The sequence below is a fragment of the Vidua chalybeata genome, chromosome 1, assembly GCF_026979565.1.
Source record: "Vidua chalybeata isolate OUT-0048 chromosome 1, bVidCha1 merged haplotype, whole genome shotgun sequence".
Taxonomy (NCBI): Eukaryota; Metazoa; Chordata; class Aves; order Passeriformes; family Viduidae; genus Vidua; species Vidua chalybeata.
Window position 1 is genome coordinate 35,497,731 of NC_071530.1, and position 23,941 is coordinate 35,521,671.

Below are 23,941 nucleotides of genomic sequence, written 5' to 3' on the forward strand. Positions count from 1 at the left end.
CTTCAAAAAGGCACTCCTGATCTGAATTAAAATGCTTGTATGAACACAAGATCCTCTAAACTTTTTGAACCCACAATCTTGTCCAGAAAGGAGTTCCACAGATCTGCTGCATAAATAATTATCTGAAATCTCTCTCTCTTTGTTTGCTTGGGCCTGACAAGCGCCATTTGCCACTTAGCTCTTAAACTGGAAGAGATGGTAAACAATCCCTATTTACCTCTTTCCCATGTTTTAGGAGCTCTCTACCCATTCCATTCCCTGCAACTCTTCTCTTTTCCAGGCTGAAAGGACACACATGTAAAGTCTTCCTAATATGGAAGCTGTCTGTATCACTGACCATGCCCAATCTCTTCTCTGAACAATTACTGAGCTAACACAGCCTTCTGAAATAAGGTGCTGTCAAACACAGCTTACACAGTAGTAGGAAGTAGTATATGCTTGCTGTTTCATCCTCTATTCATTTCCTAACAGTTTTAAACACATGGCAAACATTAATGCTTCTTAACGTTTGCCTTCTTGATCAGCCCTGACCTAATGCACTCATGAAACCATCTGTCATTACCCCAAAACCTTGTTCCTGAGTGACAACACTGCAATTTGACCCTAAAAATGAACAAGAATTTACAGTCAAGTCTGACATAAATAGAATAGCATTTAATGCAATAAAGGAATAATTTTTAAGACACACATCAGCAACAAGAAAAGCTGCTATTAACGCAGCTTGTTAACTCTGCAACTCTGTAAGTTATTTGTAGCCATTACTATTTGGGCATTTCTTGCTGCACTACAAAATCACCATCTAATAACAAAACTCTTAATCTTAGTCTCCTGGAATTTTACACACTTAATCTAGCATCTGTCCCATTTTCCCTTAATCCGTTCTTCTGGCATGTGTGTGCCAAAAGGAGGGATTATCTGTCTAAGGATTTTACACACTTTACAATACATTCCAAGTGAAATGATCAGGTACTGCCTTTATAGATACACAGCATCTATTTCTAGCAAACATCAGACAGAACAAAAAAAAAAACCTTCTAAAAGTTATGCAACTACTTCTTTCCCCAACCCTCCATGTTCTTTTTGCTTCAAGCCACAAAGAATTTAAGCCCAGCTTTTCAAACACAGAAGTACTGCATGTATCCATTTTGCTGTGGAAGACTGGTGCTGACCAATCTGGCCTAAGCAGTGCTTCTACTGATCTGCGTGGGCACCTGGATCTGCAGAAGGCCAAGTTGTGGTTCTATCCAGAATATGCAGTGGTTCTATCCAGAGGCCTATCCAGAATATGCAGTTTTTCCAGCATATGAAGGAGGACAAACAGAGCCAAGGCAGTTCTCCATGCCTTCCTGCTGCAGCTAAGCTGGCCTATCTAAAGGGCTGCCTACTTTAGAACTGCAAGGCTACAATGACTTGTGTGATCATGTTGCCCTGACAAACAATGGAGATCCTCTGTGCAGTTAACCTAGCAGACATCTGTAATTTTGAGACAGATAGCCCTGAGTTTCATTGCTCACTGTCACTCACATTTCCCACCCTCCAAAAAAAGCATGAGGTCAAGATCAGAAGTGTGTCGTACAAACCCAGAGTGTGGTGAACTGGCATTGCTGTCAACATTGCATCCCTTCACTTTGGCTGCCTGGCTGGTACTGTTGCAGCACAGATCAGTACATCAGAGTCTGTCTCACAGTCTTGGAGTGTTTTGATTTACAAAAAAAGTCAAAGAAGAAAGACTGTACACATACCTTCAGGACAGTCCACTGCTCTACCACAATTGCATCATAGCCCTGCGTGGTTTTACTGTCTTCCACAGCAAAATCTTCAAAGAGAAATACTCCATCCATTGTCCCGTGTAAAGAATCTGTGAAAACACAGGGCTGCCTGTAAGCTTTATAGAAGACATTCCATGTGTAGTGAGGTATCTGAATTTATTAACAACATATTCTTCCAAGGATGTTACTATAAAGTTCATAGACATTCTCTGATAGTCTAGCTCTATTAAGTGAATGAGACTTGTATCTCTAGCAGTTTAAAGAGCAATCCTACTCCCTAAGAGCAAACCTTGCTGTCCAGTCTGTTATTCCTTTGCCATCAGAAACCACAGCTCCCCCATTCTGAGCAAGCAAAAGTGATTCAGTCCTCAGTTCAGCAGTACTGCTCACCTACTTGAAGTTATAAATACACTAAAGACCATGTATTATGTCAAATGTTATTTTCAAGGGGTTTTGAAGGTATACTCATTTATTTTTATGATATTTATGATATTGATACTTGTGACTATATCCATTCATTCATACAAGTCAGAACCCTGCATATGGATCAGCTACTGCAAATACAGTGATCTACATGGACTAAGGATGATCTGGCGTATCTGAACAGTGTGAAAGAAAAGATACATTCATAACTATTTAATCAATTTATGAAGGCATTTTGACCATCTGGTTTAGTGCCTCTCTGTTCTCATTTGCATTTCATACACGTTCAGCCTTTTTTCAGACAACACATCCTCTTAAAGTTACTTGAGCAGCACTTTCTCCTTTAACTCAGCCAAACACTCCATAACCAGCAATCACTCCCATATACCAGAACTTAGGTTTTGTCAGCTCCATGACAGAACAGAAACAGAACAACTGAAAAAAAACCCAACCTTATCTTTCTTTGTTAAAATAAGCTGATTGATGGGACAACAGAATTATGTTTAGGGAAACTGTAAATAAGCAGGACTGTGCTCTTTACAAACAGAGAAAACTCTTCTCACATTGTCAAAAAGTGCCTTTTTCAGCCTTTCTAATATGAACAATATATCTACCCTGTATGACTGATTATAAAGACCTTGCTTATCCCTTCCCCAAATGTTTTATTTTGCATGATAGTTTCCTTACATTTCTAGCAACACTATATTCCTTGATCTGGTATAATACATGTTTTTGAAATGCAGTCACACATGCCAAACTGACAGACTCTTGAACTGACAGGGGAGTTTTCTGGATAAGCCTGCTTAGGTGTTTCATCAGGGTCATCCTGCTTTCCTCGTGGATGTTACAAGGTCAAGAAATGCCAGCAGGAAGGAATTGCTGCCTCCAAGAGAAAACATATATCAAACTCAGAAACAATTTTCACAAAGGAAGCAGTGAGGAGGATTAAGAGGCTTCTTACCTCTTGCAGACACAATCTCAGTCAATATCTTCCAATGTCATTATATGATCTAAATTCAATTTATTATCTAGAAATAACAAATTTGTTGCAGGCAAAGCCCACAACAGACCAGACTCCTGCATCTGGAGGTTTATGTCTACACACACACAGTGCAGCAAGACTGCTGCTGTAGATGTCAATGCACAACCCCTCTGCTTCTATTTGTACAGTTCCTTATCTTCTTTTGCAGTCGAGTCATTAAGCTGCAAGTCAGGTGATGCAAATACTTGTCTCTAAACTAAAACAGTTTTTTTTTTTGGTTCACTTGTGAAGGAAAAAAGCTGTAAATCACTCACTAGGGATTATCTTTGAGATTCTGTTGGGAGACTGAAAGAAGAAGAAAAATGCTCTGTCTACTTTAACACCGTTTCCACAGGCAGGTTTCCTGCAACTCTATTTAAAATGAAGAGAGACGAAGACTCCTCACCACTACAGCAAGCCAGGATTACACATTGCTCCAAGGTGGATGAGCTAGACTACAAAGCAGTAACTCCTGTCATCCAGACAGATTTCTCATCCAAGTGAGAAGAACACACATTTTTGTTGTGAAACAACAGGCCAGATCACTAAGTAGCTGGGTTACAGGTTTGAAAACACAGGGACAGTAAGCTTGCCACATACCAGAGGGTCCATGATTTAATTACTGGATTTCATTCAAAAACAGCACTTTGTTAGACTTGACACTACAAAGGGGGAACCAACTCAATTTCTGTGAAATATCACATTCCAACACCCAAACCCATATCCAAATTTATTTCAGGATGCTAATGTACAAATAGTCCTTTAATTTTCCAAAGCATGGATGACAGGACAGCACCTAAGACTGAAAGCAGATCCCTACTAGACACAGACATCCAGATCTCGCCAGGGCAGCTTTATACAGCACCAGTGCACTGCTCCTGTATTGTGAATTCCCTTAATGAAATTCAGTGTCACACTGTTGGCACAACTGCAGCTTGAGCTCTCCCCCTGCCTCGTGTTTGCCAGCTAATTAATAAGCGATCACAACACAATCAGCAGGCGTGTGTTTACACTCACTCATAAATCATCCTTTATGTTTCACTCTGCTGAACATTCCACTCATGCAATTCACAGCTTCCACATATGTGAATATGATGGCACATATGCAATGTTTTAGAAACCAATAGCTGAGCTCGGGAGACCCTACAGGCAGCAGAAACTTCACTTGGCAGTGCTGAGTTTATGGTTGGACTTGTGATCCTAAAGGTCCTTTCCAAACTAATGATTCTAAGGTTTTGCTTCCTTGTTGGAAGTACAGTGATTACTGCTGAAGGCTACATCCATCAATCACACAATCCATTGATTTTTTAATGGGTTTTTTTGCTAGTAAAGAAACCCATGGAAAATGAGAAAACTGGAAGGGGAAAATTATGACGCAAAGACAGTTGCAAATGTAAAGAACAGCGTCTGTTCAACAGAGTGATGCTGGTGAAAAATTCTACAGAAACTGGTTGATGACAATCACTGAGATTTCCCTCTCAACCAGAACCAATCTCCACTCCTTATCTGTCATGCCACAGTGTTTTAAACATTCATGCCATGAATGCACACCTGCCCATTCTTACATCTCACACCTTGGCTGTGCATTTTCAATGCACAGGTTCAATACAACTGCAGACCAGACCACTCATGGCTTCATCCAGTTGCATCTTCAAAATCTCCAAGAATGGAGATGGTACAACTTCCTAGGCAGTCTCTTCCAGTGACTGTTTTCATGATGAGAAAGTGTTTTTTTATATCCAAAAAGAACCTCTCTTATTTCAATTTATGTATATTTTTTCCAATCCTCCTACCACACACCACAATCAAGGGCCTGGATCCACCCTTTTGATTGTCTTCTCATAGGTACTGCCAGGCAATGTTAGTTCCCCCAAACTGTCTTTTCTCCAGGCTGAACTAACTCTCTCAAGTGCTGGTTCATCTTCAGCTTGCTGCCTACTAAAATTCCCCTGGACCTTTCAACAGAGCTGCTACCCAGCCAAGCTGTCCCCAGCCTGGATTTAGTGAAAAAGCCTCTCCCTTCCCAGAGGCAGGACATTTGTCCTAATGGAATTTCAAACAGCTCCTACTGTCATGTTTTTCCAGCCTGCCCAGGTTCCTCTGGACAGCAGCCCAGTTCTGAGGCACATCAGCTGTCTCCTAAGTATTGGATCATCCACAATTTTGACAAAAGAAAGCCTCGTTGCCTCCTGGGCATCATTGATAAAATTGTTAAACACAAGAGGCCCTGGGATAGGTCTCTGTGGTACTCCACTTTTTACTCCAGGTAAACTGTGACCTATTAACCACGACCCTCTGAGTCTCACCATGTAACCAGATTTTTACCCATCTAGCCTGCATGGTCCTAGCTTGGATACAAAAATACTGTGGGAGCCACTGCCAAACTTCCTTGAGGAATTCACCCAAAATGACATCTGCAGCTTTCTCTGCACCCACAAGTCGTTATTCTATCAGAGAAGACAACAATTTCAAGTATGTTCTACTCTTGTTAAATTCATGCTGAATGTCCCCAATCACTGTCCTCTCCTTCATGTGTCCCTGAGTTCCAAGAGGACCTACTCCATGATCCAGCCAGAAACAAAGTGAGGCTGACCACCCTGTAGGTCCCTGATTTGTCCTTTTGGCCTTTTTTTTTTTACAGATAGGTGCAACCTTTGCCTGTGTCTGTGAAGACTAAGGCAAAGGAAGCACCAAGTATCTCAGTCTTATCTAGAAGTATGTGATCTTTTTTGCATATCCTCATGTAGGATGAGGTGGATCACAACACAAGTCCTACTGACTGTATCAGTCCAAGTCTAAATTTCCATTGATTGGCACGTTACAGTGACAACTCATCTACACATTCCTGCAGGGCAGACTTTACAGATACATTTATTCAGCTGGATGTTACCTAACCTGCCTACAAAGATCAGTCATCTAAAGCTTTAGATGGTAAGTTGGTCTTTCCAGTTTTCACTGTTTCTTATATAAAATATTTCCTGATTCTGATGCAGTTTAGTTTCTTTTGTTAATCTCTTGTTTAACAAGATTCAGCTCCTGGAACATAGCTTAAGTCAAAAAGTTTCTTAGAAATTCCAAATATTCATCCATTTGCAATAGTGCAGTAAAAAATGCCAATAAAACAAAACATTTTGACTTTGCTGTTTATAGTATCATTTCCCAATCTCTACTCTTGAATTTCCCAACTCAATCTCTTCACTCTTCCTTAAAAAAAAGGCTCCAAAAGTAGAGGTTACAATCAATGTCCTTCCTCTGAAAATGTTCCATTACCACTGCATCTTTTATTAAGGTTTCCTACTGTGCACAAAAAGCTATTTTCACTGTGTTGTATAAATATTTGATGTAGCTCAATTGACAAAAACGTATTTTGATGTTCTTGCTTCTGATTTACAGGAGGTATATGGGAAAAGATTACTTACTTTACCATGACAGCTATCTTGGCAGGCGACAATTTTCCTCCTGTTGTCTTTGAACTACAAATTCTCCTTATCTAGGAAAACTAACCTTTAGGCTGCTGTTGCTCTCAATGAGGAAAACTAGCTCTCTGTGGCTTTATGGGGCACATGACCTGAATGTCTGCCTTTGCTTTGTATTTGCATTCCTCCTCCCTTCTGAATCTTTTCACCTTCAGTACACACAGAGAAAATAATTCCATATGGATGATAAAAATCCCAGTACTTCTGTGGCTAAGGTGACAATAATTGGTCAAAGGCATCGGCAGCGCATCTCTGTCAGAGACAGATGACAGAGACAATCAATTGGGACTCTCTTAAAAACCTGACTACTTTCTTCTTCCAAGAAAGTCACGTTTTGTTTCATTTGCTTTGTGTTTAAGTACTGTCAGGGTTTTCTGGCTGGTTGGCTGCCTTTTTCTAGGTTTGAAAGGCAGAAAATTCACAGACAGAATGGTACAACAAATACAAAAATGCTAGGCGCTTAGAGAGCTGCAGTTCAAAACAACTGAAGATGAACAGGCTTGTGATTACTCTGTTAAGACATCAAAATATAATCCTGAAGAGGTTTGAGACTCTTCCTGCCTTCTCACAGTGCTGATTGGAGACTTGCTGTTACAGGAAAGGAGGAGACACACCTGTTACTTCCTTTCCATTTGGTATTAATCTGTAGATTGCTGCTACAGACTCCATTCTCACTATAAGAGGGCAAGGGTGAATTCCTATGGTCCCTTTAGATCAGTAGGCAGGATCAGTTTACACCTGGGAGAATTACAGGCAGAATTATCAATTACACGAGCTGGATAAAAAACACCAGCAAGTAACTGAAGTGCAAATTTAAATAAATAACTTATCTGCCCACATGAGAACATTCAAAGACCAAGCAGGCTACTGTTTCTAACTTACTAGCAAAATCTGAACACATTTAATATATGATGTAACTCTGAATGGTTTACATATTATGATCAGCAATTGTGTTACATTTCTGTTTATAATTATCTGGTACAATAAGAAAAAAGAAACAATTGTTACCCGTGAACTTTAAAACTCCTTTAAAGACTAATTATTAAACTGTTAGCAGAAGGAAGAAACAGATTTATAACTACTGACAATCTGGAAATCTTCACTTCATTGGGTATTCCAAGGACAAGGGGGAAAAGAAGAAGATAATAACCCTGCTTTTAAGTCTAATAAGCAAAATAATGAATTCATACTTTAAGCCAAAAAGAAAACCAGCCCCCAGAACAAAGAAATGTGATATAGCAAATTATAGAAAGTATGCTGATACTACTTTAATTTGGAAGAGGATTAATCAGTGAATAAGACTAAATATGAAGAGCTGGACAGGCTGCCATAGAAGTCTAGAAAAAAGTAAGGAGCTGAGAAGCCCACTAACCCCTGTTTCTCCTCTTGTCCCTACCTACCCTGTGTTGTTTGATAGTGACTGGCATATGAGTGACAATGTTCCATTTCTCTGCAGCACAGAAAAAATTTAGGATTTAAATGCAAAAACATTTAACTGCAATTAATATGAAATTAGAGATAGTATTAGTAAATGTTTTTCTAATAGCATAATACACTTTCAAAAACCTTGTTTCAGCTTTTTTATTTCAAAACTTGCTCCTCCTGTAACCCTAAAATGTTAATAAAAATGTTTAATAATTGCTCTCCTTCAATTACTAATCTAACTTAATCCTGAATCTGTCCACTTTTACATAATTTGTTGTCCTGTTTGTGTTGAAACTTTACTGCCAGTATTCAAGCCTATTTTATCTGTGTCCACAGGCAGTTATCCAGCACTCCTCACTCTGGTATCCAAGTACATGAACCTCCCACAGGGCTCTGCTATGTAAATGAACCCTGAAAGTTTAAATAACAGAAAATGCTGTGTTTAAAACATTTTAGAATGAACTGACAAGCAGATTTTATTAAAAAAAAACTGATAACTGAGCCTGATAGAGCCAATTAGCTTTGCCTCTGTGCAATTTATATACATAAAGTAAATGACCATTTGTTTTTAAGCAAGTTAACTAGCAATTATAAGGCTTTCCAGGAAGCTGTGTGAAAGCATTCCACCAGCTGAACTTTAGACCTTCCCTTATTTTGCTACTTGTTTGTAAAATGAAAAATTAGGATTGCCTGTTAATTTCCTGATTGACTTTTACCAGAACTGAGTCATATTCCTGTGTTTTATCCTGGGTTCGGGAATTCAGACCAACAGTAAGAAGATGCTCTGGAAGCAGCTCCCCTATAACTTTGATGCATAAACCAAGTAATCTTAGTAGGAATGTGCAATCTCTGGGTTACCACAGTCCTTTTCAAAAATGCAAAACAAACCAAAATTAGGCAAATGATTCAGCCATAAGCATTTTAACCATGAAGTATACCAGTCACATAATTTTCCAATAAAATTAATCCAACTGCAAGTTGGATTATGTTCAAGTACTTCCCTTGAATTGCTCTCATGGCTCCTTGGTTATGTCTCTTGGATCTATGCACCCAAGTCTTTCTCTGTTCAATAGGCTTGCCTTCAAAGCCATGATGGCCACGAGTGTGGTACAGACTGGCTACAGTACTAAGCTGGACCCACTGCCACTCTTCCACAACATGCAAAAATCTAGGATTTTTAATCTTCTTAAATTAAAACAAACATTTATCCATCACTCATAGCTAAGATGAAACAAACATAGAAGACGATTTAGTAAAACAGTGTGGCATCCAGGTGGAAAGGGTCTCTGCAAGAACTGGAATTAATTGATTTCTTGTTAGCCAGATAATACTCGAGTCCTTGCACCGGCCTGCAATCAGAACCAGATGCAGCATTTGGTTGGACAGCAAAGTCACCCTTCTATTTATGTCATCTGTTTTGCAATCTTATTAGTTTAATTCACTTTACTTGGTACTGTTTATTAACTCTGTATATTTCTGCAATTACAGTATCATCTCTAGTATGTTTATAAAAATACAACACATGATCTGTTTTCCTTATTCAAATGCCAAAATATTTTCTGTACTTTCATTCCATTTCACAAAGAGGTTGATCTAATACAAATCTGCCCCAAGTCTATATTAAAGTACCTCCCAAATAACTTCTCTTCAAAGATAATGACCTCCATTAGAGGAGAAAGGAAAATAATCACAGCATAATGCTTTCTGTAATTTCCATACCATTTACCATTCCAAGGCTGAAGATGGCGTTTACCAGTGAGCCTCCTTTCCTGAAGTGATCTGTCATGTGCTCCAGCCAATTTGCTTCTAAGCTGTTGACAGTCTGCCCATTCCTGGAGATCCTCATAGGGATAGTCACTGTATAATACTGGCTGCATTTTTGTGGGGTTTGGGGCTTGTTGAAGAGAGCGAAGATCTCTGCCTCTACCAAAGAGTAAAAAAATGGAATCATGCAACAACTGTATAATAAAATTTCACCTAAAACAATGCATAACCCACTGTTTGCCCTTGCCTAATTACACTGTGCAACAGCAAAAAATTCTCTGGGACGCGGTCATCTCCTTAACACACTTCTGCAGTCCAACACAGCAGGACTCTCTCAAGACCCAATACAGTATTTTGCTTGCTTTTACAGTATTTCTTACTCACAATGGATTCACTGTTGATAATAAAACATTTAAAGACAGTAATACCTGAATACTAATGCAACATTCCTCTATGGGAATCATCAGCTCAAACATGAAATCTTACTGCAAATTTAGAAGGAATTGCATTCTGTAGATCATGGCCATTAAAGTATTAAATAACTCAGTTTTGATAACACAAAAGCATGGAAAAAGCCAATGGCAGCCTCATCTCAAGAAAATGCAATGAATCATTCATGTAGAGACTCTGGTAGCTGCTTTGTTGATTTACTCTGGATCTGAGCCAAGGTGAGACATTAACACAACAGCAAATGAATTTTAAAAATGGAATTGTAAAGGGTCTTAAAAATTAGCACATCTTCTAGACTCGTTTCCATGTCTCCTCCAGTATATTTTAGGAGCAGTTACTACAGGAAAAAAAGTCATTGCTGACAGCAAAACGGAGCTTTCACAGCCCTAAACTGGAATTAACTTTAAAAGCAGATATCCTTCTCAGAACGGTATAACCATAATTAAAATAACCAACAAAAAATTTTGGACATTATAATTTTACTTATTAATGGACATAGAAATAAATGGTAGAATTTCTGTTGACTTCCAAATGCCAAAAATTCTCCCCAAATATATTAATATGAAAGGTAAAGACTACATTAAATCCCTTCACTCAATAAGCTCCTGTTGTTTCCAAGCTATTAGGTTCTAACTTCAAGCAAAAGTAAAAAAAAGAGATGTCAAGGGAAATATTAAGACTGCTCTCTAACAAACACCACTGAGCAAGAAGCAGTGTGTAAATTGAAAAAGATATCAGAAGGGAGATGCTCAGAAAAAGGCTAGCAGCACTGGAAGAGAAGAGCTGGAAGCTCATAACCAACATGAAAAGAGACCTAATGATCTCAGACATGAACTATATTTTAAATAGAATAGAAAGGAATCATCCTGCTGTTCATCACTTGCTTAGAAAGAATGAAATTATGATAATCCTAGCTCAGAAAAGCACACACAGAATGCTTCTCTCATCATTTTGATTCTGACCCCCAGAAGAGTCGTTTGTTGGAAAAGAAGATCTTTCTGGTGCATATTAAGACACTGATATGAGAAGCTGGACATGACCCAGCAATGTGTGTTCACAGCCCAGAGATCCAACCCTATCCTGGGCTGCATCCAAAGCAGCATGGGCAGCAGGGCCAGGGACGTGATTCTGCCCCTCTGCTCTGCTGAGACCCCACCTGGAGCACTGCATCCAGCTCTGGGCTCCCAGCACAGGAAGGACACTTACAAGTCCACAAAGATGATTAGAGGAATGAGGCACCTTTCCCATGAGGAAAGACTGAGGAAACTTGGGCTGTGCAGCCTGGAAAGACCTCAAAGCAATCTTCCAGTATCCAAAGGGAGACTACAAGAGAGCTGAAGAGAGATTTTGTACAAGGCATGTAGTGATAGGACATGGGGTGATGGCTTCAGACTGAAAGAGGACAGGGTTAGATTATATATTGGGAAGAAATTCTTCCTGCTAAGGGTGGTGAGGCCCTGGAACAGATTGCTCAGGAAAGTTGTGACTGCCCCATCCCTGGACAACCTGGTCTAGTGGAAGGTGTTGTCTAACCGCAGTCACTACTGACAACAGTTTTCACCAGTGACCCCAAATCCTCAAGCATAGCCAAAGACACTATTCAGTTTTGTTCTAAGTAACACAGCACTTTTGGACATACTACTGGAATATCTGTGCCTTGTTCACAGGCAAATATTTTTCAATATTGTGTTGGAAAGACTTTTATAAACGAGGGAAGTGAATGTGCACTACAACACATTCAGGAATCAAGTGAAGAAGCATAAAAGTAACACTTGAATAGTATAAAACCTAAAATAAAGAACATATTTAAGATCCCACAAATAGTAAGGAGTATTTTTTTCCCCTGAACTTTTATGTAGGGGAGAAGCAGTTTAAGAGTGTTAACTTCCCATGGAATACGTAGGGAAAAAAAACAACCACCTGATGCTTTCAATCTTCACACTCCCAAGGAAGGATGGAGAACTGGTGCCAAAAACTGAAATACATTTTCCATGGGAGGAAAAGGGAGTGCTGTAATAACAAGAATTCATTCAAGAGTAATAAAGAAATCAGCAGTGTTGTACAGGATTTGGAAAAATTCTAGTTTAGATGAGCTATCACACAAAACTGCCTTCTCGGACCTTCAGTCTTGGAAAGTATTTGCATAACTCAGCAATTTTAAAAATGCATGAAAAATAAAGCTAAAAGGCACTCAAAGAAAGATAACTGAGGAAGCTAAATACATTTTAAAAATAAACTCTTTTCTGGCAAATCAGCAGCAATCATGGGGTGTTACAGACAAAAGCTGGGAAGACTAGAGGTGATCAGCTTCACATTATGCAGAAATATTAAGAACATGGTTACTTGTAGCAAAAGACTGTCAGTGTTCAGTAAGGAGAGGAATAGCATCAGAGAGATGATTAAACTTGCTAAGTTAACTCTCTCAAAGATAGCATGTAAAAAAGAGAAAGAACTGATCTGGTTGCAGATAACTAATTTTTAACTATAAAACTGAGAGGTTTTATGTGTAAAATTATAGTCCTGGGACAACCCACCCCTAAGGTTGTAGAAGAGAAGAGATTGTTCAAACAACAGCTATGCTTTGACCCAATCTAGGTGCCCCCTTGCCCAACAAAAACTGAAGCAATTATGTTTCAAGGTTACTAGAGTGTGATGCAAACTGGATCCAAAAGTTAACTACACCAAACTGCAACGGAAACTAAGACAATAATCCAAGGAGTACAATGTAAAGTCATTCTGGGTCCTATATATGAAATTCCCACAGGGGTAGGATTGTTTGACTGAATCCATGAAAAGTCTTAGAGAACAGGGATAAATTAAAGTCAAGGACAGTTTTAGAAATTCCACTTACATTCCCCCCGCATAGATTTGTAGCCTGTAAGGAAATTAAGGAAAGCAGTAAGAGAAATGAGTACAAACATGGTTTTCTTGGATTTAAACAAACATAGAAAGAAATGTATTTTGAGGCTGAAACTGGAAACACAGCAAGAATATTCTTCCTCTTAGTTTTCTAAATTACTCTGGTCTACATCCTATTTTGAACTACAGTTCCTGCTACAGAAGTAACATTTGAGCAACAAACACCTTAAGGAGGGTATTTTAGATCTCAGCTGAGACTTGTGGTCTTTGATGGCATAAAATTACATTTAAAAAGTGGAAAGCCCACCTGAGAAAAAATATGTCAAAGAAAGGAAAGAAATAAACTAGTACAGGGGTAAAAATCTTTAAAAAAATGATAACTGGAAGCTAAATTATTATGAGCTCCATTACCGAAATTTTATTATGAATTAGCAAACATGAGTCATCAAGGAAAATTACTTCTGTTTTCCAGTTATTACAATTCTGACTGGAGCACTGACCCCCACATTCACTGTAGGATACTAGGAGACTTCAGAGTCCAGATCACATATATTCATGCTGTTCCTGAGGTGGTTTAATCCCAGCTATCTGTTCACCTGATACAAAGGGGCTAACTGTGTAAGTCTTTGTGAAATATTCCTTCTATGGCTGCAAAAGCTTGTCAGCTAGATTAACAGGGCTTTTTATTCAAACAGACAAAAAGGACACAAAGATCAAGAGCTCTCAGGGTATGGCAACAAATACAGAAATGAACCAATTCAGCTGAACAGCAGACAAAAATAAGTCTTCACACTCAGGCATACATGTGGGCCACAACAAAGCTGCACCTGCTTTTATCATCTCTTCCTTTGCCATCTGACTCCTGCTCAGTTGCTGTGAACTGTGTAGCCATGCTGAAATCAGGTTAAGTGGCTCATTTGGGGCATCTTTTCTTCACTACCTCAGTGGCAATGTCCCCTCTGCCTCCCCACCCCCCAAAGGAGCTGGGAATGCAATTGAGGCAATTTTAACTTGGCTTTTATGTACCAGAGGTCACTGCAGTACTTACTGCCAGTAAGTGGTTTTACACATCGTGCTGGCGTTTCATTCTCTGCAAGTCCATTCGTCTTGTCTGCTGCTTCTCTCACACTCAAGTTCTCACGTGGAGACTGTTCTTCACTTCCCTTCACAGAACTGGAATTCAGCTCTTCAGTAGCCTGTCCTTCACCTCTGCAGCCCTCTCTGGATGTGGCACACTGGTCAGCATTTTGCTCACTCTGTGTTGGAGTACTGCATCCATCAGTGCTGTCTATTTTCTCGCCATCCAGTGAAGCATGATCCTCAGGGTAATTTGAAACATTTTTATTATCTCTTGATTGCACGGAGTTGTTACTGGCAGGTGTCAGGGATGCGCTGACAAGGCAGTTCTTTTGGGAATGGTACTGAGGTATAATTCCAACAAATTTCAAGCCCTGACTTGCAGCATCTTGAATCTACAAGTAGAAGAAGATTAGATTTTTAACTGTCAAGCTGTCTTAGGTAAATAGAAACACAGAAAATAACACCCTTTAAGGCAACCAGCATGTAATTTTGCTACTTTTGTCCACTACCACTAGAAACTGTCATGTTGTTTTTATATAAAAAGGTACATTCTAAAGAAGCAGGATGAAAAGTTGCCCAAACCATCTGATATAATGTGAAGGGAGGAGGGAGGAAAAAAGAGAAATGTCCACATATTTCTTCACAAGAGACAAATCTTATTTATAATAAAATACTAGAAGTGGTATTTCTTACAAAAATACTTTTGTATTGATCATAAAAAATCAGAGACATTATTATATCTTCTGCTGTATGAGGTGTGTGATTATGACATTTATGCAAGAAAAGCTTATTAATTCTATAACAACAGTTGTTGTTTGTCCTATTTTGGATTGAGACACAAATGGCAAACTTTCACATAACAAGCGCATAAAAGGAAAGCTATTTTAATACAGCACTTTGGGGAAGATACAGAACTCAGAACAGAAAAAGGCATTGTGACATGAGCTAAAAAGAAGAAAAAGGAAACTAAACAGCTCTAACATTAATCCTTTACACTTCAGGTAATGGAGGAAAATTAAGGAATCAGATCACAAAAGACCCTAAGGAAAAAAGCATTGGGCTAGTAGCAATGACAATTAGATAAAGCCAGCATTAGCTAACAAAGGTTTGAGACAAAGCAGAAAGAAATCTCTTTCAGGCAGATTCTGCGCTATGGAGTCATCAGCCTCACACTCCTCAAACCCAGGAGAAGTGCGAGTGTGAGACAGACTTCTGTGAAAACATATGAGTGTCTACTGCTTCATTTATCAAAATCATTCAGGAAAATGAAAAGGCTTCCATTTAATGTATACTCTTTACATAATGTAAATTCCAAATACACATAAATCTTTCAAAAATAAATGCCTTGAGAATGGAGAAATAATTTCAGTTTGTCTGCATAACACAATTCTAAAGAGTTAAAGTGTATTAATTCTTTGCCTATGCTCAAGTTAGCATGAACTTAGGAAAAACAGTTCAGTGGAATTTCTTTTCAGTAGCAAGTAAAAATGAAGAATTTTGTATCTTTTTCAAATTTAGGAGGAAGCTCATTTCTGCATCCTGCATCTTCTCTACATGCCCCCCTTTTTTTTTTTTTGGCTTTTGTTAAATGAATCATTTACTTCCTGGTAATGTTGCTGCTCCTAACACACAAACCTACAGACGATGCCTAATCAACAAGAACTTCCTCTTTCAAATCACTATTATATTTTCCATGTTAAATTAACTCTTCATTTCATGATCACAGGAATTTAAACAGAGACCTCCAGGAAACAAGGCAATGGTCTTCACAGGTGTTCAGCCTGGGAAACATGGGATGCTGACTTAAGTAAAGTTCATTGCTAAACAGGACAATAAAAATACCATTAGCAGTATCCTGGCCAAAAGGGTATCTGTCTACAAAGAAAGTTAGCTTTTACTTTGGTCAGGAAGGTTTAAGTGAGTATCAGTGACAGATGCATTTAAAATGTGCTCAGTGGTCCTGACTCTCCATTGTAACTCAATTATTACTTTTTTACATAGTTAGTGATAGAGTTACAAATTCATTTCATCTCTTATCACTCATCTACAGACACAACACTACATTTGTTTAGTAGGTTGCAGGGCAGTTAATTATAGAAATTTAACTAGTATGCAACAGTTAGAGAGTTTGAGGACAGTACATATGTGGTAATATTACTGCTCCTGGTCAATAAAGACTGCTTGTCAATCTACATCATACTCCCACACTGTGATACGGAGGAGAGAGAACAGCTTTCACAGATACTGTAACAATGTTTCACAGTCTCGGCTTACTCAAAAAAAAAATTGTGTTTGTTCTAAGGAGTACCTGAAGCTGAGGTGTTTCTTTTGAGGCTCTTGTTCTCAACATAGAAACGTGAGGAACTGAAAACCAAATTACAGTCTTACCTATATTAGCCAAACAGCTTAGCAGGAAGGTTGGAAAAAAGTTTGTATCTTCAAGGCCCTTTCCCAACAAAGTTAATACTGTAATTAATTACTGTAATTAATTATTGTTAATACAGTAATACTGTACACTACAGAACACAAAATCTTAATTAAACATGTATTTCAAAATTTCCCAATGACATATGGCAAAACCAAGCATCTCATTATTCTCAAGAAAGCAAATGTAGCAGGAAATGTTACATCAAAAGTGTGATGCAAACTGCAGAACAGGAAAGTGATGTATTAGCAGACACAGTCTCTCAACTTTTCACAAAACCATGAAGAAGCTATCTTTCATCAGAAAGTGTAAAGGCTGAACACATTCAAACTACAAGGGCAATTTGTTTTTCAGGATCCTGCTGAGAGCTTAAATATTATGAAATTTTAGTTGCCTTCACATCCAGCCTGAATTATGCCATCCAGTAGAATCACATTTTCTGTTTCCTGTATTTCAAAGATTGAATATAGGAACTTAAAAAAAAAAAAAAAAAAAGAAAGAAAGAAAAAAAAAAAAAAAACGAACCCAACTGACCAAACAAACAAACCAAACAAAAAAACCCCCCACCAAACCAAACCCACACCTCAGTAACTGGAGAGGTTGTGCCCAGGAGACACACAGGACAGAAAGACTGTTTCTGTAAGCCACCTGCAGGTTTTGGACCCCCTTGCAGCATCCTGTGCTGGAACACACAGACAGTTATGTCTGTCACAGCCTTCTGGGGATATCTCAGCAGATGCAGTGCTGGGAATCAGTAAGAAGGCAAAGTATGGGAGAAAGAAGGGGTAAAGCTGAAGTGAATGGGAAGAACATGATGCTAGTTGGACAGGGTCACCCAAGACATATTCCAGATCAGATAACATAATTACTTGTCTTTATGTGCCAGTGTAGAGCACTAACAAAGGTCTGTGTTACAGTGCATTGTATGACTAAATGAAAGGAAAAAACATAAAAACAGCAACTACATCTCTACCACTTTTCACATCAGATAAAAATCTAGATTTAAAATGCCCTTATGCTAGGTGATCAATACTAACTTCAACTGTTCTATGACAATTTTTATACCTTGAATATACTATATACTTGCTCTTTACATCTTGGGAAATTTCGACAAGGGAAATTCCAACAAAATTTAAGAAAAAAAATTCTTTGCTTCTTTCCCCAGATGGGAACAGAAACATTTTCACTGCCTCATAAAGTGCTGCTTGAATGATATTAACCACAAACACAAGACCAGATCTCCATCACAAAAGACGTTATTGTTCAACCACAGAAGCAGAACTTAACTAATTTATTTCAATCTGGATAAACCCCCAAGTGGGTACATCCAAATTCATTTGTAACTGGCTTGCAACAAATTGGATTTATGGCTGTTTAAAAATAGAATCTGCTTAAAGAAGGGGTGAAATTTCATGTGTACAGAAGGCCAAGGCAGTTTAACAATTTAATGTCATCCCTATAATTTGCTTGATTAGAAACCTGGCATTTTACCCGAGGGGAAAAAAAATGACAGATTTAGCCTTCACTGTCTGCGAAATAAATATCAAATCTCCCACGAACTTTAGAAGGAATAGGAACAAGCACCGTGTCCAACCCTGATGTCACTACCTTGATTAAATTTTAGCTGGGGCATTTGTGTTAACATTCTTAACATTTGGGAAGTGTTATTGTTTATATCAGAACTGCTTGACCGTTATTTTTATACTGCATTTGGAAGAAAGGAGCCATCAGCAGCACAAAGCAGTGTCACTAAACATTACATTGATGTAGCAATTTATGTCCCATCTTTTAAAATATTTCTGGTTCTCTTGAAGGCTCCCTACCCTAATTAGAAAATGGCTGACAGTCTAAATTAAAGATCTGTAAAACCACACCTGGAAACAGCATGGCTGAATGATGAGATCCTCTTTTCTGGAAAGTACTTGTTTTACTCTGTAGCTCTCACAGTCATGTGGGAACCCATGTTCAAAAGCTCATTTTGAGCAGTCACATACAGGTTCTCTTTTCAAATCCATTCTGAATAAAGACACTTGGCAAGTCCATTGTACAGCCCACAAAATGCTTATGAGTCTGTTTTTCTTGTTCCATTGTCAGCTCCATAATAATCTCCTACTGACAGCGAGCATGATGGTACTCGTACAACTATGGAAACTCAGGGATAGAGATCCCATGCTGAACAGAATCATACACTTTTGTCAGCTTCAGCAATTGCTTACAGCGAGATCCTGATCACATCCCCGTGGGACGGCACACAGAATATCAAACACTTCTAGCAAGCTCAGGGTAGTATTCCACCAAAATCAATAAAAATGTGAAACAGTACACAGCAATTTAATAATGAGGTTGTCTCTCAGATGATAATTTCAAACAAATTATTTAGCAAGTGTTAGGAATTTCTTTTAACTCTTTAATGCCAGGAGCTGGACACTTTTGAAATGTGTCCAGAGGAAAAGCAGTTTTAATAATGTCATCAAGGCACTTGAGTTTACAGCAGTCCTACATAGTCTCAAGGCTTACACTTTCTGACGACCTGGAAAAAAACACCTTCAAAACTTAGGCACTGAACATTTCATTAATAGGTTTGCTAGACAGTTCATAATATAACAAAGTACTGAAAGAATTTCATAGAAACACAGAAACAATTTATGAAGAACACACATACCAAAAATGCTCTTAGAGAAAGGCCATTCTCCAAAAGCAAGGAAGTGGTTTTCTGATGGTCCGATGCATTTAGTTAGCTCTGCTGTGAACTTTGGGAAAGACTGCTACTTAATCCTACTGATGGCCAAACATATGGCCTTGGAAACAATAGCTGGTTAATTTTGCTCAGAGCTGTCTATTTAAACCAAGCATGAACTGTGTTAAGTCACTAAAAGAAATGTCTTGTCTGTCTGTTTATTTAGTTGTTTTTAAAAGAACAATGTTAAAGGCACTAGGTATCATAATGTGTACCAGAAACCACATCAGTGCATTTCTCTACCTTCTTCTTAGGATTCAAGCAAATCTCCTTTGAAAACAGACAGCAGAAGGGATCTTCATGCAAAAAACACGATCTTGTGGTTTGAGGAGAATGCTATGTACTGCATGCCAGGAGTTGGAACTGGAAAAGTATGCTCAAGACTACAGTCTTCCAACTCTGTCCTCCTTCATTAATATTGAGTAGAACATGTTTCTTCATAAATACTGCACATCCCCCTCCTACTTTGCTCATTTATGGAAACAGATGTTTAAAATTAAGACAGGCTTTTAGTCTGCCTCTTATATTTTCCGTAGGTCTCACATGCTCCTTCCTTAGAAGACAGGAACAGTCATCAAGAGTTTACTGCTTATTTTAAAACCAACCAAGCTTAGCTAATGTTTTAAAGGAGGATGTAGTTCTTTCTATATGACTCAAAACTTTTGAAACTTTGGTAGTTTTGCATCTCTAATAACACATTACAAAAAAAAAAAAAAAATCTGCTAATCAAATAGCAAAGCATCAACTGCTTATAGTTTTTCTATCCTGTTACTCTGGACTGTTTCACTTCTTGCAGATTTCCAAACCATGCAACCTTTCTGACTAGAATGCTCCTTTGTTTAACCTGTACACGTTTAACCTTTCCCAGTTTACATTCACCATATTTTGAATTTGAGATAGATAGTTCACGTTCATACACATAGAAGCAAATATAAATGTAGCTTTTAGAAAGTGAAATCCCAGTCTGCATTCAAGTTTCCAAATGATCAAGTATTTTCACTGTCAATTACATCAAAAGAGGCCATGATGGATAAAACACTGGAGGGATGCCTTGGAAAATGCTGCCGTAATCCCAAACCATTGATTTGCCATTTTAAGATCTCACTGCAATTGTGGCAGAGGCACAAGAACTAGAACAAGAACAAGGCACTGAACAAGGCAAGAAAGCAAGCTTTGCAGTTTTATAACATGTTCCTTGGTAGCAGCCTCTGCAGAAGGGAACTGAAGGCTACAAACAGCAGAGGGAGAAGAAACGTACTGAAGCGAGGAGCTACTGCAACTTACTGCTGTGTTGAAAGAAACAGAAGGTGGGATCTTAAGGCAGTGCTGCAGGAGATATTAAATTACAGTAAGCTATACATCTCCTGCTATTCGAGCCAAGAAAGGGGTGAGATTAACAACTTGAAATTCCTCTCCGGCTCGCATCGTATTCACTCCTGAGAACAGTATAACCACGCTAAAGATGCAGTGCAGCACAGTGCAAGTACACTTGCTCCTTTCAGCATATTTCATTAGATGACAGGTCTTGAAACCAGTCTCATCCTCTGAGGTCCTGCGTGTGTTGATTTTTCTCAAATCATCACCTTCTAGCACCTGTTCCTTCATTGAAGGCAAAGAGTTGCTGGCCACACGCTACAAAGATTCAGTGAGTGTGGTATTTGCTCAAAAGCCACATAATGTACCTGCATACTCCCACCTTTCCCCTAACTCTGAAAAAACTGTTGAAATTATTCACATAATATAGGATTTATTCGCTACAATTTGTTTTAGACTTGGGAACAACTGCTAGAGAGCAGCCAGCTATGCTCACTCAATCCAAATATTTGATGTTCACTTTAAAAATAAGTCTGTAGAAATTCTGTCCCATGCTCTTGCCCTAGAGAACTGGCATTTTTCAAAATGCAGACCATGTTCTGTGCAGGAATCTTTAGTGAGTAACTCTTAGACTAACTGGTGAACGTAAGCAAGGGGAAAAGATTTACAGAGATGTGTAGTTGATTGTTGTAAGTAAAAACCATTTTAGTAACTAGCAATAATGTGATTCAACTTGAGTGATTTTAGTCCATCTCTGTTCTAGGCAGTGAAAACAAACAAACAAACAAAAAGATTCAGAACAACAGGGGTATTTTAAAAAGTAGGAATTCAATCTCAAACTTACAGGCTTTACATTTAATTTGCAGGGAATACTACTTTTATTTTTATATCAACTGAAGAGTGTTTCTTTAAAATCACATTGTTTCATCAAGCCATCTGTTACTCGTAGCCAAAATTACAATTTGAACAACTTGTTGGTAATTTATTTTAGCACAGCATAAAACATTATCATATTCATTGTTATTTAAAAAGTTATTTTTTCCCACCAGACAGAAGTAGGATCATTAAAAATATCAACTACATATTTTATAATATCTATTTTTATCTTGGGCAAGGGGATGACTTGAAAGCTGGTGGGGGCAAAGGATTATAAAAGCACTACCAGGCTCCTGGGAGAGTCCTGAAAATAGTTTTGCAATGTCCATGGAAGATATATATCAACACCACTCTTACAGGTCTTAGTCAAAAGAACACAAGTTGAAAGAAGCTTAAGCAGGAACAGATGTTTCCCTTCACACCAAGCTGTTTAAAATAGAGTATATGCTATTTTTACCATCTCTTGTTATATATACACTAAGAAAATGTTAACAAAATGCACTTTAATAAATATTATCACAGCAGATTACAAACAGCTGAACTATTGATGTTGAGTTTCAAGTTCCACTTCATGACCATATCTACTACTAACATCCAAATACTTAAAAAATAAAACAGGGGTTTTGTTTGCACTGAAAACATGCAGAAAACAAAGCTGTCAGCTAAGTGCTCAGCAATGGTTTTCATTACAATGCACTGAAGAAATAACACTGTATTGTTCTTTTGCAAATACCCTGGAGAGTGATGGTTTTGTGGTGGGATTTGTTGGGTTTGTTTTAAGGACAGAAATTATTTTAGAAGAGATTGAAATCACATCTAGGTAAATAATCCTAGGTAATAAACAAGACTCTAGAAGGGTCATTTTTTAGCCACAGAGATAACTCTGAACTGCTTATTTATTTGAAGGACAAACCTCTGAGCAGTATTAAAGACTCAATTTTTCCCATTTTCTCATTTACTGCCACCTGCTCTGACTGTACACCCTGCAGGAAACTTCTGAACAGACCAGCTAAAACATATGTAAACTAAAGAATAATGTTTAGGATTACAACAGCCATCTAAGGACCCCTGGTAGCAACAAAGCAAACAGACTTCACAGAAGAGATCCCTGTAAGACTGCAGCATCCAAGTCAAGAAATCCACTAACACACTATTGTTCCTAAGAACCTGTGGATTTCTTTCTTTCGGGGTTCTTAGGTCAGGGTGACTCTAAGAGAGATCATAAAGAGTTTTTGCTTTCTTTTCCTTAGCTCGAACGCAGACAAAGAAGGAGCTTGGAATGCGTCTAGTTGCTTTTTAAAGGTTGTTTATTTCTTCTTATCTCTATATTCTTTCTCTGAACTGCTGTGGTCTGCTTAGTACCGAAGCTAGGCAGTTTGGCCTTGAGTCTTGGGTGGCTCCCACATTATATACTCAAAACTACATGTGTATGCTTACAATTTCTTTACTAATTCTTATCACTTATGCTAGACTGTGAATCTCTACCTTAAACTAATAGAAAAGTGCCACCATCACACTAAGACATGGAGGACAAGACAAAGAAGAAGGCTAGGACACTCCCAGATTCCTCCATCTTGTACCCCCTAGAACCCTATTCTAAAAATCCTAAAATTCTACTTTTCTACCCTGTGTTAGTTCAATTATTACACTACTAAAACCCTTGTGGACTTGTAATTCTTCATCTAGAGTTGACAGTTTTCTACAGGTTAAAATCGAAGCCACAAGTGTTTTTGACTTCATGCTAGGGTCTCTGAGACCCCTGCCAGGGTCTCAAGACAGCCAGGGCAGCCAGAGGGATGTCCTGGACTCTGACAAGAACCCATAAGCTGCATCTCTTTGTTCCTTCTAAAAAATAAATCTCAATGTAAAAATTAAAAGATGAAGAATAAGCAATGAAAGAGACAAATGCTGTAACAGCTATATGAACACCAGCATTTTTATTATTATTATTCTTATTATCAGTAAAAAAATTATAATATCAATAATGTTCACATTCATTATTTTCTAGGAAAATCTTTTGTCTTCTCATTTCCTTGTCATGCTGTTAACAAAAAAAAAATAATATAAATATATAATATTAGGGAGACATTGATATGTTTCTCATGTTCCACATCCTCTCTTCAGCATCTAATTTCCTAATTAGATGCTGAGGAGAGTTTAAAAACTCAGAAGCTGAGAATTCAGAATCATTTCATTTTGCTTTCCTGCAAAATATGGATATGTGAAGCCCCTTGTTTTGATCACACAAAACACATGTTCGTTCAAATGTGAGTAAATATGTAGAAAAAAAGTGAATCACTCCCTTGACTACAAACATTTATG

At 38.2% G+C, this 23,941-nt stretch overlaps 1 protein-coding gene across 2 annotated transcripts in view; it reads right to left on the bottom strand.

The window, feature by feature from the left end:
- RFTN1 (raftlin, lipid raft linker 1) overlaps positions 1–23,941 on the bottom strand; it is a 96,066-nt gene that overhangs the window by 16,575 nt on the left and 55,550 nt on the right. For both annotated transcript variants that reach the window (XM_053939580.1, XM_053939589.1), the window contains 3 exons: positions 14,236–14,659; positions 9,834–10,037; positions 1,743–1,858 (listed from right to left, as the gene is read on the bottom strand). In XM_053939580.1, coding sequence (XP_053795555.1) covers positions 1,743–1,858; positions 9,834–10,037; positions 14,236–14,659 — 744 coding nt within the window. The remainder of the gene's footprint in view (positions 1–1,742; positions 1,859–9,833; positions 10,038–14,235; positions 14,660–23,941) is intronic.